This window comes from Raphanus sativus, chromosome 2 (assembly GCF_000801105.2).
Source record: "Raphanus sativus cultivar WK10039 chromosome 2, ASM80110v3, whole genome shotgun sequence".
In the NCBI taxonomy this organism is placed as follows: Eukaryota; Viridiplantae; Streptophyta; class Magnoliopsida; order Brassicales; family Brassicaceae; genus Raphanus; species Raphanus sativus.
Window position 1 is genome coordinate 30637532 of NC_079512.1, and position 15459 is coordinate 30652990.

The 15459-nt window shown below is 38.8% G+C and overlaps 4 protein-coding genes across 5 annotated transcripts; 1 reads left to right on the forward strand and 3 right to left on the reverse strand.

Moving 5' to 3' along the window:
• Positions 1-547: 547 nt before the first annotated feature.
• On the reverse strand, positions 548-2389 carry LOC108827486 (eukaryotic translation initiation factor 4E-1). The gene is made up of 5 exons (XM_018600894.2): positions 2069-2389; positions 1278-1443; positions 1048-1173; positions 903-968; positions 548-801 (listed from the first exon to the last, which is right to left on the reverse strand). The coding sequence occupies exons 1-5, from the start codon at positions 2350-2352 to the stop codon at positions 751-753; spliced, it is 693 nt and encodes a 230-aa protein (XP_018456396.1). The 5' UTR covers positions 2353-2389; the 3' UTR covers positions 548-750.
• Positions 2390-2757: 368 nt separating this feature from the next.
• LOC108826564 (60S ribosomal protein L32-1) lies at positions 2758-3637 on the reverse strand. The gene is made up of 2 exons (XM_018599940.2): positions 3478-3637; positions 2758-3202 (listed from the first exon to the last, which is right to left on the reverse strand). The coding sequence occupies exons 1-2, from the start codon at positions 3565-3567 to the stop codon at positions 2891-2893; spliced, it is 402 nt and encodes a 133-aa protein (XP_018455442.1). The 5' UTR covers positions 3568-3637; the 3' UTR covers positions 2758-2890.
• A 1735-nt stretch (positions 3638-5372) lies between these two features.
• LOC108842036 (protein MEI2-like 3) lies at positions 5373-9355 on the forward strand. 2 transcript variants are annotated; one of them, XM_018614839.2, is made up of 11 exons: positions 5373-5520; positions 6120-6245; positions 6333-6763; positions 6858-7016; positions 7101-7217; positions 7324-7475; positions 7571-8422; positions 8499-8583; positions 8652-8720; positions 8812-8985; positions 9092-9355. In XM_018614839.2, the coding sequence occupies exons 2-11, from the start codon at positions 6143-6145 to the stop codon at positions 9140-9142; spliced, it is 2193 nt and encodes a 730-aa protein (XP_018470341.1). In that variant the 5' UTR covers positions 5373-5520; positions 6120-6142; the 3' UTR covers positions 9143-9355. The 2 variants fall into 2 exon arrangements, with proteins under 2 accessions (XP_018470341.1, XP_018470342.1); XM_018614840.2 differs by having other exon boundaries at positions 5381-5520; positions 6115-6245.
• LOC108842035 (phytochrome E) lies at positions 9295-13095 on the reverse strand. The gene is made up of 3 exons (XM_018614837.2): positions 10159-13095; positions 9764-10057; positions 9295-9676 (listed from the first exon to the last, which is right to left on the reverse strand). Exons 1-3 carry the CDS (start codon positions 12939-12941, stop codon positions 9433-9435), a joined length of 3321 nt encoding a protein of 1106 aa, XP_018470339.2. The 5' UTR covers positions 12942-13095; the 3' UTR covers positions 9295-9432.
• Positions 13096-15459: the final 2364 nt, after the last annotated feature.

Below are 15459 nucleotides of genomic sequence, written 5' to 3' on the forward strand. Positions count from 1 at the left end.
CATATTGTTAAACTTTTGAATAATCAATCACACACACCGCGTAATCTTATTAATATTCTGCAACGAAAAAAAGGCTTACGAGTCAAGATCTTGTCGTCCCAAGTGGTCCTTTTACAGACAGTTGACGATTCTCCTCCCTTAGTTTCGATCTCCTACCGACACTCACATCTTACTTAACCGGCCACCGTCAAAAACCGAGTTAAATCGGTTTAATGCTAAACAAATATTTTATGGAAAGGTCTTCTCGTCTTCGAAAAATATACGACTAGACTTGTCAAAAATCTCGTAATCATTGAAAAAGGTTGATAGACTATAATCCATAAAAAAGTCTATTTGATTAATACTACTATAAATGGTGTTCACTAAGAAATCTCAAAGAAACCGGTACAACATCACACCGTTAGTCATGAATCGCCGAAAAGACAGAATGTACATGGACAATGAAACAGTTATTGTATGAAAAGATTACAGGCTTTTGAGGCCCAAAATTTTCTCGAAATATTAATCAGTTTTGTCAATAAGTGTTGATGTGCCCAGAGTTGAAAACTATAAGGTAAAAGTTTGATTTCATACACCATCAATTTAGAATATCATACTAACATATACTAATAGTAAATGAAATGTTAAGACTTGTGAACAAATCAAACACTCAAGAACAAAGACGTCATCTCAAGTTAAATAGAGATCTCTCACATACGAAACTGTGATTGAAACGGTGTAAAGATCGGAGAGGTTGTTGGGGGCGGCGTTTCAGGCAGTGTAAGCGCTCTTAACGTTCCTGTCCAGCTTCTTCGCATCCTCCTGATAAAAAAACCAAACCAAATACAGACAAAAAAAAACAAACAGTGAGAGATCACAAAGAATATGAAATTAAGGTATCAAGAGAAACGCTCTTCTCTTACATGGATGATGAAACCAATGCTGCTATTGTAATCAAGGAACTCCTTCCATTGTCTCCCAATGCTCACCTGGAAACATTAAAGAAAATGGAGTTTCAAGTCTTTTTTTTTAACATGGTTGATGGTTGAGAATGAAGTTGTCTTGTACCTGAGCAGCTTCGTTGGAAGCGTTTTTAGTCCAAATGGATATTCTTTCCTGCTTAGCTCTAATGTTAACAACAGCTCCACAGATTTCATCTCCATGGTCAAACTGTTCTCCAATCAATGCAAGCAACTACAGTGACAACAACAACAACAACCTTATTATACGATTAGACTCGACAGGAGTGGATGGTGAAAGAAGGAAGAATTAATGTGTGAAAGAAGAAAGAGGGATACGGTGTAAAGGAAGGGCTTATCAGACTTCTCCCTAGAGAAATTCATAGTCCATTTGCCTCCATTGGCACAGATAGGATCCTCCCACTTAGGCTCGATATTGTGCTTGAAACAGTACAAGTCAGCTCCGTTAGCTAGCTTGCTCGGATGCCGCATGTTATTGTACAAACTGCAAATCAAAAAAGTCATATGTCATATATAATATAAAATCAACAGAACGAAGTACGAGTTTTTTTTTTACTGAGAGATCTTTCTTTCACGACAATGCAATAGCATCCAACAGCAACCAAGTAACTGTTTGTTCAGCTTTTTTGTTAATCAACAAAAATACTAAGAGCGAGGGAGGGGTTCAGAAACTGCTCTATTTCTCACAACACTAAATTTGCTCTTTTTTTACTCCAGTTTTCAGTTTTATTACACCAACAAGTCAACAAATTAAGGCAATAATAATATACACTGGGGTTCAATTTTCTAGCTATTGTGAAACAAACAATGAAGTCTCAAAGGTCTTAAAAATATTTATTTAGATTGAACAGAAGAAGATGTTAGCTATTTTCCGTTACCCATAAAAAAAAACACTAAGAGTGCTCTTTCTATTACACTAACCATAACATATAAAAGCTTGTAGCTACAAACTCAAACACCAGCCAAACATTTCTTCAGAAACAGAGAAGAACAAACCCACCAATAAAGAAGATAGCTTTCCTCCGAGAGATCGGAATCTAAACAAAACCCAGATTGTAGAATTAACTGTAAAGAAGGAGAAGATGATTTGTAAGAAGCTAAGTACCAACCTCCAGAACTCCTCGGCGGTGGAGAAGGTGAAGACGGAACGTAAGGAGCTTCCCCAAGTCGTCTGCTTTAATTTTACGGAAGGATTATCGAACCAGAACGTCCACGAATGCTCCAACCGATGCGATTCAGGAACCTCGGATTTTCCCGATGATTCGTCGTCTGCGATCTCTCCTCCTTCCGCACCTTCCTCATCGTATCGATCAATCGGGTGCTCTAGAGAATTTGGTTTCTCTTCTTCCGTAGCAACAACAACAACAGGCTTCAGACTGTCTTCTACCGCCATCGTTTCTCCGTCTTCTCTCCGAACGATCTACTTTTTGTTTATAAAGGTTAGTTAACATACGACGTCGTTTTATACGCGTCACAGCTATGGGCTTTTGTATTGGGCTTTCACTGGTTGAGTCCGTTTATTAATTTGAGCTACATTTGGTGTTACGTGAAGGTGGTGATATTTGAAGAATCGGGTCAAGTAGCGAATGATGCCTGCAGTTAGTTAGCATAAGAACTAATAGCTGCTTCACCTATCATGGCCGAGAAAGAACACACACACTCTCACACATCCCGACTATGCTTGCAACGGTATACTTCAAACCTAATAGTATTCAAATATCATCCATCTTCTAGACACGTCTAGTGATTAAATGTCAGCGTGGTCCATTAGGAAACTGAATCACCTAGGTTTGTCTAATACCAAAACTCATGTTTGTAGATTGCAAAACACAAAAACAGTTAAACAAAATCTGTCTTACAAAAACGGAAATAAATGCAAACAAACCAGAAACAAACTTAATATTTCAAATGCCTTTGCTAGTTTAGTTACTTCACTCGTCTTCTTGGCTACGGAGCCTAGCAAGCCTGTTGGTAACAACAATATCCAACTGAGAAGCTCTCTCCACAATAGCCTTCCTCTTCTTTGTCGAAACGTTGTGGGCAATCTCCGCGCAGTACGTCCTGTTGTGCATCATCAGCAGCTCGAGGTCACTCGTGTTGTGCACAACAAACTTCTTGAACCCGTTCGGGAGGTAGTGACGTGTCTTCTTGTCTGATCCGTAACCCACATTGGGCATCAACGTCACACCCTTGAACTTTCTCCTAACCCTTGAATCGATACCCTTTGGCCTCCTCCAGCTTTCCTGAATTTTAAATTCAGACAAAAAAAAGAATCACTATGTGTACGTACACACAGACAAGAACCAAAACAAAAATAAAAACATGTTTTGTCTTAAAGATGCAAAACGTCTCTTGATACTCAAGTGATTTCACAAATGTTTCATCTTACAGATGCAGATTCTAAGACTCAAGAGACAAGTTTACTATCGAGGAAACACAACACAGAGGATGGTCTTCTAAAACACTAAAAAGAAACAAGTATAGGTTCTGTAAGATCGAATGGAGAAAGTGGTTTTACCTTGACGGTGATTCTACGGTCGCTCTGGGGTCTGATGAACTTGGCAGACCTCTTCTTCACCACCTTCTTCGTTAGCAACGGTACCGCCATTTCTGCTGCTTCCTAAGATCAGAACCTCGATGCGACTCTCTGTAAACAGCAGCAGCTGCAAAACCTAAAATGCGTTTTAAAGGAGATAACTAGGGTTTCTTATGAGACACAGTATAATGGGCTTTGTTATTGGGCCCAATAAAATATTTGGCTCCTTAGAACTATTAAGGGAATACGAAAAACCTTAAGACAGTATGGGCCTATATTACCCAGTAGCCCAATATGTAGATTTTGATTTCTTCTCTCTTGTTATTCAATATCTTACCTTTATGTAGCATCCCTGTTCTAAACTACGCTAGGCGCTAGTCGGGCGGCGAGTCCGGGCCTAGCGAATTATCGAAAAATCGGGGAGTACTCGGAGATTACGCGGGGCCTAGTTTTAAATACAATTTAATATATTTATAATATGTTTAGTTAATTTTAAACATGATGACACAAGTTCTTATACATAATTTTATAACTTTTTAGATAATTTTTTGAAACGATCTCCTTTCAATTTATCGAACATTTAGATTTGGGCGTGTTTGATACGAGAAAATCCCTAATGTAGTATATATGTGTTTGTTTTGGGTTAGATAACTAATTGTAACTATTTAGTAATCAATAATTATACAAATTTGTTAATAATGAATAAAAATAATTAATCTTATTTAAAAAAAAAAAAAAAAAAAACTTAGGCGGTCAACGCGGGATTAGGCGGGAATTAGGCGGTCAACGCGGGAACTAGACGGTCAAACGCGGGTCAACGCCTGAATTCACCGATTTGGCTCAACTCGCCGCGGCCACCCACCGAATAGCGCCCAGGCGGCCGCCTAGGCGGCTAGGCGGCCGCGTTTTTGAACAGGGTGTAGCATAATCAAACAATACATTTCCACAACTATGTGAATCTAACATCAATGAATTTGGTATATATGATTCAGTCTTCCAACTCGAGCATGCCTTGGAATCTACCCAAATTGTTTCTATGCTTTTTTTTAAAATCTTAGTCCATAACAAACCATTGTTCTTGTTTCAAACCTTTTATGTAATAACAACGAAGCTCGAACACGAAACGGTTATAAGATATGTAGCAATTCATAAACATTACATTTACAGTATTAAACTTTTTAATTTTTGCAGCTCAAAAATAAATGAATTACAAAAGTTATTGTAAGAGAAATTTTCTACGATGACACTGAAATTTTTATTATTATCAATATAGCAACCAAAATGTTTCAATAAAGATGTAAATAGATTCAGGGAGGAATGTTAATTTAGAATTTTAAAGTTAACGACGGGGTGGTGGCCTAGTGGTCTTGAGGCAGGTACAACGCCAATAAAGACCCGGGTTCAAATACCCCTTGTGGCCACAGAATGCTTTACGCCCTTCCCAAATTGAGTTAAGTGTGGCGTTGGTGCCATCGCGTCCCTTGAGTAATGGGTATTGGCGCCGACTGGTTCCGGGCCAGGAGGATTAGTCGGTTGAGTTAAGCGTGGCGTAGGTGCCATCGCGTCCGCCTTCGAACCTCCTGTTAAAAAAAAAAAATTTAAAGTTAAATATATTAATATTTAAAATTAAAATTAAATTTAAAAAAGTTCAGGAAGAATTTTTCGGATTTGAGAATAAAAAAAAAAAATTGAATTTTTTTTAAATTCAAAAAAAGTCTCATTCTAAAAAAGAAGAAGTTAAAATGGAGTTGGAATATGTTTGCTCCCCCAATTGGTCCTACTCACTCACATTTGCCATTGTTCTTGGGGCTCATGAGTCTCTCACTCTATCCATCCAATAAAGATTCCCTTTTAAATGCTTTGAAAATATTACTAAAATAATAACAGGGGGAATAAAACCTATATTCTGATTTACCAATGTGGCATATATGTATATATATACAGGAGGGACATAGGGTGGGAGAAAGAGAGAAAGCGGTTCGGTAACGTGTGATCGTGAGTGAAAACCACAACAAAACAAAAAAGGTTTTTCATCATTCTTTGTCCTCCAATGTCTTCTTCTTACTGTTTTCTCTCTGTTTCAGTTTCTGATTTTTTTTCTTAAGTTTCGATCTTTTAGAACTGAATGATCCTTTTTTTTTTAATTCGAAAATTAGCTTGTTGGGTGATCTCAGTTGAAAGTTGGTTTATTGTCAATCATAGACTTGTTGGCTTGGATGATCACTGTTAGCCTTCTTATTAGTGATTCAAATTAGGGCTTTTTGACTTGTGTTTTTCCAAGCTTCATTGACTTTGCTTGAGTTTTGTCGAAATTAGCTGTAGCTGCTGCATTAAATCTGTGGTCTTGTCGGCAACGTCTGTGATGATGTGATCATTTATTATCCAAACATTAGACTTTGCTTAGGGTTTTAACCTCATCAGAATTATAGTTTTAGGGTTTTGTAGAGATTGAGACTCCTCACTCCTTTGTGTTTTTGTTTAGTTGCTTCTCAAATTACTAATCGATTTTGCTTTAACTTGAAAATTTAATTTTCTTGCTCATCTCTAAGCTAACCAACAAGGATCAGTTGATTTCATCCTAATAACAACCTCTTTTTTTTTATTGTTGTTAAATAAAAGTGCAGGTTTCGTTGATAAAATCTTGGGAATGAATATTCCAAATAGAACTTTCTCAACATCTGAAAATTGCAATGCTTCAAGTGATGCTTCCTTTTTTTCCACCTCTCTGCCTCTTCTTCCTCACCAAAACCGTATGTACTTTTAACCACAAACTCCCACTTCTGTGTATTGTCATTACATTGCATTATGTTCTTAAATCACTCTATCTCTTCTTGCAGTCAATCTTATCAAGAACCACCATCCTCCTCCTCCTCCTCTTGATGAAATTGCTTCCGGGCTAAACCATTTCAATGATGATCATGATGACTCACATCCACTTGAAAGCATGCTTCCCGGTGATGAGGAACAGCTTTTGGCTGGTCTAATGGACGACATAAACTTAACTTCATTTTCAAATACATTGGATGACTTGGAAGAGTATGATTTGTTTGGTAGTGGCGGAGGTCTTGAACTTGAGACTGACAGTTCAAACAAGACCTTCCCAAGAATGAGCTTTGCTGACTCCAAACCACCTGAAAATGGTATTTTCAAAACTGGAATGGGGTCGGTTGCTGGCGAACATCCATATGGTGAACACCCTTCAAGGACTCTGTTTGTTAGAAACATTAACAGCACCGTTGATGATTTAGAACTGAGAGCTATCTTTGAGGTTAACTTCTCTTTTTTTTGGCAAGCATTTACCATAAATCTAATGTTCTGAAAAGATTGGATCTTTATGTTTGTCTTTATATCATTCTTGGCAGCAATATGGAGACATCCGAACTCTGTATACAGCCTGCAAGCATAGGGGTTTTGTAATGGTCTCCTATTACGATATCCGTGCTTCAAGAGCAGCTATGCGAGCCTTACAAAGCAAGCTGCTTAAAGGGAGGAAACTTGACATTCATTTCTCTATCCCTAAGGTTTTTTAATATTCTTTCACTCTCTTTTATTACATTACTATTCTTACCCTATGTATTTAGTGTATGATCTTTTTTATTTTATAGGATAATCCATCAGAGAAAGATGTGAATCAAGGAACTCTTGTGGTTTTCAACTTGGCTCCATCAGTTTCAAACAAAGACCTTGAAAACATATTCGGAGCTTATGGCGAGATCAAGGAGGTGATGAGCTCTGCTTTCTTGATGTTTTTTTAGGTTTCTTCTCTTTAGAATTTTCAATTAATGGTTTAACGTTTGTGTAAGTTATTTATGTTCTGACAAAAAGCAGATAAGGGAAACACCAAATAAGAGGCATCACAAATTTGTTGAATTTTTTGACGTTAGATCAGCTGATTCAGCTCTCAAGGCTTTGAACAGGACTGACATTGCTGGAAAGCGTATCAAGCTTGAACATAGTCGTCCTGGTGGTGCTCGTCGAAAGTGAGTTTATTCACGATGATACTAACAAAATTGACTCTGAAGAGAGACTTATGAATTGATTTTCTATTTTGGTTTCTCTTATTCTTCTTCTTCAGTATGATGTTGCAAATGAATCCAGAGTATGAGCAAGATGATTCACGTAGCTACCTGAATCTTTCTGATTCTCCTTTAGATAACTCTCCTGCTGGTAACTTCTGGGGTAATAGTCCTATTGATCATCATAGTCCTCTACAAAGCCTCAGCAGGTCTCCACTGAGTCCAACAACACTTTCTTCGTTTCTGTCTTCTCAAAGAGCAAACCAAACAAAAGACTCATGGGTGAGCAATGAACAAGGAAGAAGGGTCAGCCACTTTTCAAGCTACAAAGCTTCTGCTTTTCAGCAAACACAGTCTTATGGTACTGCTTCCTCGTATGGCTCTTTGAACTCAAACCCGGGTCATGTGGATTCATTGTCTGGACCAGAGTTTTTGTGGGGAAGTCCTAGTTCTTCAGTTCGGCATATGAATCCGCTCTCTTCAAACGGAATAGCCCACATGTTTCAATATTCAGCTCAAAAGGGGCATCATCATGTTGGATCTGCGCCGTCTGGATTCTTACCGAGGTCTTCTGAGACTTCATCATCGATGAGTTCAGCAGCAGCTTTCCGAGGAGCAAGTGGTAATGTAGCTCCAAGAAACATGCGTGAGACTGGATCCCCAAGTTTCAAAAAGGTGTCTGCTCCAAGACATAGTCAACTGTTTATGGGCAATGGCTCTTCTTCTTACCAATGGCCTGTTGCAACAACCGCTTCTATTGACGGACCATTGGAGGATGGTAGGAGTCAACAGCTTGGCAGTAGTAACATGAACCAAGTGGACAGCAAGAAACAGTTTCAGCTCGACTTGAGTAAGATTATGAGCGGTGAAGATTTACGGACAACCTTGATGATAAAGAACATCCCTAATAAGTAAAGAGTTTCTTGTCTGAATTTGGCTATGCATCGATCAGGATCTGAAAGAACTGTTCCTTTTGCTTGTTCTCAGGTACACCAGGAAGATGCTGTTAGCTGCCGTTGACGAGACAAACAGAGGAACTTATGATTTTCTGTATCTGCCTATTGATTTCAAGGTAAAGACCACCTTTGTTTTTTCGTGTTGAGTCTATATCATCATGTGATTAACTTTTCTTGTGTGCAGAATAAATGCAATGTGGGTTATGCATTTATCAATATGGTGTCTCCTACTTTCATCGTTGCATTGTACGAGGTACAAAACTAGATTTGAATGTTTTGAGTATTGTTTCATAGAGACTGAAAAAAATGGGGATGAGTCCTTATGCTTGTGATATGTTTTATAGGCCTTTGATGGGAAAAAATGGGATAAGTTCAACAGCGAGAAAGTTGCTTCCTTGGCTTATGCCCGGATCCAAGGCAAAACTGCACTCATGGCTCACTTCCAGAACTCAAGCTTGATGAATGAAGACAGGCGTTGCCACCCTATTGTCTTTGATGGAACAGAGTCTAGCTATCCGGTAAGCATTCTTTTCCAACAAAGACATGACCCTGCAATGACTTTCTTTTTTCCTATCTAAAATTATGTCTTTAACTGATGACTCATATATATCTATATCTGACTAGTTTATCATGGACCTGGAGCATTCACAGGACCAAAGCACACACCGAAGCTGACACACACACCCTTTATTGCCTCTAGTTCAAACGTAAATATTCAGTTTCTAGGATGAAGTGATGATGATGATAATGATAATCAGTCAACTTACTGTAAATTGATGGTTATGGTTTGGATTTTTTCTTGGTTTGCTTAATCATGTACATAAGAATGACTAAGAATGATACATCTTATTGATAATAAAATAGTGGAAACTTTGTTTTGAATGACAACACATTCAGACCATAAAAGGAGCAAAAAATTCATCAAATTTTATTATATATATATGCCTTTGTAACTCAGAGTCTCTCTACTGTATACTTGAACCAGCCTCTGTTCCTCTGGTCTCAACACCTAACCTTGTCTTGACCTGAAGATCCACTTGAAAGAAACAACGTTCGTCTTCTCTGACATAACTCACACGACCATTCATCTGCTCCAGCAGTTTCCGTGAAAGCTTTAGTCCTAACCCATCAGGCGTGACCCATCCATCTCTAGTCTCAAACATATCACTTAGCATCTCTGAAGGAAGTCCTTTTCCAGGATGTATCATCCTACACATCCAGACAACATCAAACTCTTTACGTTACTCGAAAAATCTGCAAAACAGCTGCATTGTTTTTGTGAAAATGGATATATACCTGAACTGTAGATGGATATAGGGATTATTGTTGTGTGCAAGCTTGTGGCTTGATGAGATCTTGATTCCTACCCAACTATCTGGAAACGGGGCATGATTCACAATGTTGCGCAGAAGATCAGCAAGAATGAGCTGAAGCTTTACTCTGTCTCCATAGAGAGGCAGAGTTTTAATCTCCTGAGCTACTTCAACCCTGAGTTGTGACTTCCTCTCTCTCAACATAATCATCACTTGGCTAATGATTGTGTCCAAAACACTCTCAAGTCGAAACTCCTCTGTTTCCAGTTGCAACTTGCTGATATCATTGACAAAACCATTTCATTTTTCAGACTCCAAATGTAAAAACAACGACAATTACTAGATGAAGAAAGAATCAAGATGTAATGTTCTATATACCCTTCCTCAATGCTTTTCAAGTCAGTGTCTTGGATTATTGTTGCAATCTGCTTCTCGCAAGCATCACTGGTCTCCAGAAACTGCCTTTGGTTCTCTGAAATCTCTGAGGATTCAAGAAGCTTATGTGCAAACCGGATACCGTTAAGAGGGTTCTTGACTTCTTGCCTTATGTAAGCCAACTCGTCGAGGCTATGAGAACAGCTACTAGAACTCGATTCTTTATTGATAATCTGCAAGAAGAAGAAACATCCGATGACTTTCCCTTCAGTGTTTGTACTCTTGTTCGCCGTCAAGGATGCTTCTATGTACCTCCCTTCTTTATTAAAGAACCCAACAAGCGAACTCTCTGGAACATTATCACCAGCAATGCCTTGGTACAGAGAGATCAAGAACTTTGTGAGTGCATCTTGGCACTTCACCTTACATAAATCTCCAAAGACTCCACCAGGTAGCATTCTCCCAATCACCTCGTGCTTTGACCACCCGGTAAGCTTCTCCATGGCTGCGTTCCACTCCGAGCAACAAGCGTTCTCGTCAGATGCGAATATAGGTGGGATCAAAGGGTTTAAGCTTTGAACAATAGTCTTGTAGTCTCCTTGCAGTCTGATGAACCTATCCGTTATTGCTTTCTCACTAGTCATGTCTTGACCAACGAAGCAAACACCAACGATCTTTTCCGTATAGTCCCTACTCGTGCAGGAGTTAACAAGAACACACACATCAGAAGAAGAAGAATCCGGAGGAGGATGATGATGACCAAACTTTCTCAGTTTAAGCATCACGTTTTTCTTCTCTTCACCTTGTAACGCCTTGGACAAGAGACTCTCAAGAGCTCCACGTGATTCCTCTAGAACAATCTCATCGGCAAGCGACTTCCCCATGGCTTCACTAGCTCCCAACCCCGTCATCTCAGCGGTTTTATTGTTCCAACCATTGATACATCCAGAAGAATCAACACCAAAGATAGGCGCGGTCGCGGTTTCGATCACTCTAACCATCTCACACACAAAAGAAGTAAGCTCATTCGCATCTCTCCCCACACCATTATTACCACCAGACGACGACAACACAGGCCTAGAGCTTGTAAACGACTCTCTCATTATAACCCTCAGCGAATGAATCGCGTCGATCTCAGAGGTTTCCCAAGGCAAGCTCCTGCTCTTTGCAACTTCAAGAAACGCTTTAAAAGACGACCTCGGATGCATTCTTCCAGCATCGTCTCTATCCTTGGGATGATGTTTAGCTCCTCCCCATTTGATGGCACTTGCAGTGTTGGACCTGAACCAAATCAAGTAATCTTTAGAAGAGATCCCCGCCGCAGCCACGCCACAGACCGCGTCTCCTAGCGAGACAGCACCAGGGTATCCAGCATCCACCAAACTATCAGTAGTCAAACCCGTCGACTCATCACCGTGATTATTCTCCACCAGCCACTTCACCAGCTCTTTAACCTGCGACTCGCTGGGAGTCACACCAACGAGCCAGCACTTCCCCTTGTAACACAAAGCAGCTCCATCGCACTTCACGAGGTCCATGATACCAGGAGACTGCGTCACGATAGCAGAGACGGTGTCGCGGAGAAGCATATCGCACAGCAAGGTCTGCGTCTTCATAGCCTTCTTCTCAGCCAACTGCGACGCTATCTGAAGCTCCATCTGAAGCTGGAGTCCAAACGCCTGCATGAGAAACTCGCAAGCGTACCGCAACGGGAAGGGTACGTACCTAGGAGAACAGTGATGACCCACCACTAACCCCCAGAGCTTGCTCGAGTTTTTGCTTTTGGTCACTATTGCAAGCACGAGAGATGCAACAGACCCCATATTCGCCATGTACTGAGTATGGCAGCTATGAGGAGCTCTCAGGGTAGAATTAACCAAACAAAGCGATCTCTTGAGCTCATCGCTCTGAACAACCTTAACCGGAGCCGCATTACAATCACATATCATCCTCACACGGTTCTGTTTAAACAAGAACCTCGCGGCTTGGGGAATATCAGTCGCGGGGTAATGCAAACCCAAGTAAGGCTCCAGATCAGATCTCCTAATCTCGGAAACAACCTCACCGTGATCATCTTCGTGAAACTGGTAGACCATCACACGGTCGTAGCCAGTAAGCCTCTGAACATCTTCCACAACGGTGTCACACAAGGCGCCAATGTCTCCACCCGGAAGCGACTGGAGCCTGGAGATGGCTCTAACGGCTAGCTTCTGAGACTGAACCGCACCGGCAAGAGTCAAAGCCGGGTCAGCTGACTTAGCAGGCTCTAAGTCAATCACAATCCCTGAATCAATCCTATGAAGAATAGCGTAGAAGGGCTTCTGGGAGGTTCTGGAGTGAACCAGGACAGGGTTCATCAACGAAATCTCGGTAAAGGAAGCAGCTTTAGCCAAGGAAGCTCCCGAGGAAGGAGTAAACAGAGTCCTCGCATCGATACCGATCAGACCCTTGACGTTAAACTCGGTAGAAGCGAGAGAGAGGCCGAGGAAGTCGATACAGTTGTCGCTAACACCGAGTATCTTAAAACTAGGCTCTTCCACGGCGAGCAAGCAGCCGAAGGGCTGGACGAGGCCGCCTCTCTGGATGTTGGAGAGGTAAGCGGTGATGTGCTCGTCGGGGACGTTGTTGGGAGGAGAGATCATGGACTTGGAGTAGTCGAAGGACTTGCCGGAGTAGACAGAGTGGTCGAAGTCGGCGAAGAGGGCGGCGTCGACGGAGTATTGAGCGGTGTTGGACTTTTGTGGTTTCATGTTGCTTGCGGCTGAGGAAGAGCTCTCGAATCCCATTGTTTTGGAGTGTGAGGAGTGAGGACGAAGGGGAAGAAGCTGATTCTTCTTTTATCATTTGCAAGAGAAATAAAAGTAAGAAACTTTCTTTTGTGTGTACTCTCATATTCTTTCTTTCTTGGCTTGCTTCAATGCTTTTTTTTTTTGCTACTCTTGTTTGCATTCTCTTCCACACGTACAGATTGTCAGTGTGACCACCGATAACAACTTTCTTTATTACTTTTTTTTTCTTCCTTCGTAAATAAAGTTTGGTTTGATTCGGTTTACTTTAAATATCTATCATTCGAACTATATAGTAAAAAGTATTATATAGATTATAGATGAGTAAATGTCTGGTAACGTAACGTGATGATTATATGGATGAGGATTGTCGGTTCTATATCAATCAGCATTTATTATGAACATAACCAAACCTGGTGATGATGTGGATGAATAAGAGAGAAGGCAGAGAGTGTGGATGGTATTGTAAATGAACTCACGGTGATGGATTCTCTCTAGACTCTTACCAAGTGATGAGTATGAATCTATGATCCAGTTACCACCTTATTTGAATTGGACTTATGAGTTAGGGTCTCTACACAATGTTGTTTCATGTCTGGGCAGTAGTTTTTTATTTTGTTGCTAGAAAATTTTGTATAAGCTTTTTTTTTCCACACTTCCTCCCTGTTCTTTATGCCTAGGTTTGCTTGCATCAGAAAACACCTTTTGCTGGGTTTTTTTTTTGCTAGCAGGTTTAAAAGAACATTCAAAATCAACATCACCCAAATTTGAGCTAAGCTTCACTTGCGATACACATCTAACCTTTACAAAAAACTTTGTTTGATAAAAATTATAATTGGAGGACTTTGGTAATAGTGTTCCAGGACATGTGAGATCACAAATATAATGGACTGCCATGTAATTCTAGTGAAACTATTATCTCTTCACAAGCTTGTGATTAATGCTTCTAATGATATAATTGAGTTTGTTAAGAACAACACATAAGATATTGGCAGAAACAGTACTGATTCCCCTTAATGATGAACAAAAGAGTAGGTATCAAAAAACCAAAAGATAGTTTGGGTTTTATTATAGATTCCTCTAAACTCTTACAAACATGCCAAAAGAACCAAAAAAAAAAAAAAACTATTCGACATTAAACATATGTAACCAAACGTAATCCTTGATTGGTCTTCTTCCAAATGGAAAAACTAATATCTTATTTACTTTACTAAGGCCATTAAACTTTCAAAATCTATAACACATCATATATGACCTCACCAAATTGAATCCAAGCAGGTCCGTTAATATTAGTCTTAAACTATAATTCATAATTTCATTAAAAATATACGTTAATATAATTTTAAATTTATCTGGTTATATGGAGACCACAAAACAAATAACATGTCATATATGTTCTTTTATATATATATATATATATATATTTAATGGTATAGCCTAAATATTTTTTTGATTTATCTACATTGGAACTGAGTCACTAATCACTAGTTATATGAATAAAAATCATGAGAGTAAATCTGCATTTGTTATTTTGCAAAAATAGTGCAGATAGACAATAAATAATATATATTTAGAATAAATTGTTCTTTTTAACTTGCACAAATAAAATGTAAATACAACACCAAGATTCTAGAAACATCACAATCTCATTATAACACAAAGATATTAACATTTCATTAAAGCCAAATGCTAAAATAAGAATTCGATGTAAATCAACAACTCAAAACTATAATAGCTTATACTTTTAATAAAGTAAAATGAAGAAAATAAAACTATTGGCTAAGAATTTTTCTACAATGGCTAAAAATGTTTAGCAAACATGCCGTTAGATTAACAAACGATTTTCTATGAGTGATTGAGTTAACTTTACCATTAAAGAAACTTGTAGGTTATGATACACGTATTAAGAAATTGACATATAAATCATTTGAATTATGTGTATATGACATCAGGAATACAAGTCATGTGTTTATATTCTTCCCTGTTAAACTCTTACTTTTCTCAGTTTTCTACACTTTTCATTCCACTCCTTCGTTTCTGATCTTGTTTCCGAAACAAAATTCAATTTTACAATAAGTTCGTCATTTTAAAGTAGGGAAACCAACACATGCTTTACCATTTTTGGTAAAAAGAATAAAACATACAACAAATGATAGAAGTTGCGGTAACAACAACATAAACCTATTATTTCAATACATGATTAGCATAAGATTGAAAAATCGCTTCCAGTATATGATAAACTACATCAAATCATTATTTTTTAAAAATACCACAATCTCATTTACAAACAAAAATGTTAACTTTGCATTCAAACCAAACGAGAAGTAAATCAGTAACTCAAAACTATACCCTCTGTATATTCTTTGAAATTTGAAAAATAAAACGAAGAAAGAATTATTGACTTTATACAAAGACTTGAAGTGTTTATCAAAGACTCAATTAGCTTAACAAGTGAGCTTTTATGAGTGATTGATTCAGTGTAATTATTGAAGAATTTTTTGAAAAAGGTGGAAACGAC

Coding starts and splice junctions, on each gene's coding strand:
- LOC108842035 (XM_018614837.2), bottom strand. CDS start 12,941: ATGGGATTCGAGAGCTCTTCCTCAGCCGCAAGCAACATGAAACCACAA. Junction 10,058..10,158: donor TTGAAAAGCATTGAGGAAGG/GTATATAGAACA, acceptor CAATGATATCAG/CAAGTTGCAACTGGAAACAG. Junction 9,677..9,763: donor TATATCCATCTACAGTTCAG/GTATATATCCAT, acceptor CTGGATGTGTAG/GATGATACATCCTGGAAAAG.
- LOC108842036 (XM_018614839.2), top strand. CDS start 6,143: ATGAATATTCCAAATAGAACTTTCTCAACATCTGAAAATTGCAATGCT. Junction 6,764..6,857: donor AACTGAGAGCTATCTTTGAG/GTTAACTTCTCT, acceptor CATTCTTGGCAG/CAATATGGAGACATCCGAAC. Junction 7,017..7,100: donor TTCATTTCTCTATCCCTAAG/GTTTTTTAATAT, acceptor TTTATTTTATAG/GATAATCCATCAGAGAAAGA.
- LOC108826564 (XM_018599940.2), bottom strand. CDS start 3,567: ATGGCGGTACCGTTGCTAACGAAGAAGGTGGTGAAGAAGAGGTCTGCC. Junction 3,203..3,477: donor ACCGTAGAATCACCGTCAAG/GTAAAACCACTT, acceptor TTTAAAATTCAG/GAAAGCTGGAGGAGGCCAAA.
- LOC108827486 (XM_018600894.2), bottom strand. CDS start 2,352: ATGGCGGTAGAAGACAGTCTGAAGCCTGTTGTTGTTGTTGCTACGGAA. Junction 1,174..1,277: donor ATAAGCCCTTCCTTTACACC/GTATCCCTCTTT, acceptor TTGTCACTGTAG/TTGCTTGCATTGATTGGAGA. Junction 969..1,047: donor CTTCCAACGAAGCTGCTCAG/GTACAAGACAAC, acceptor TAATGTTTCCAG/GTGAGCATTGGGAGACAATG.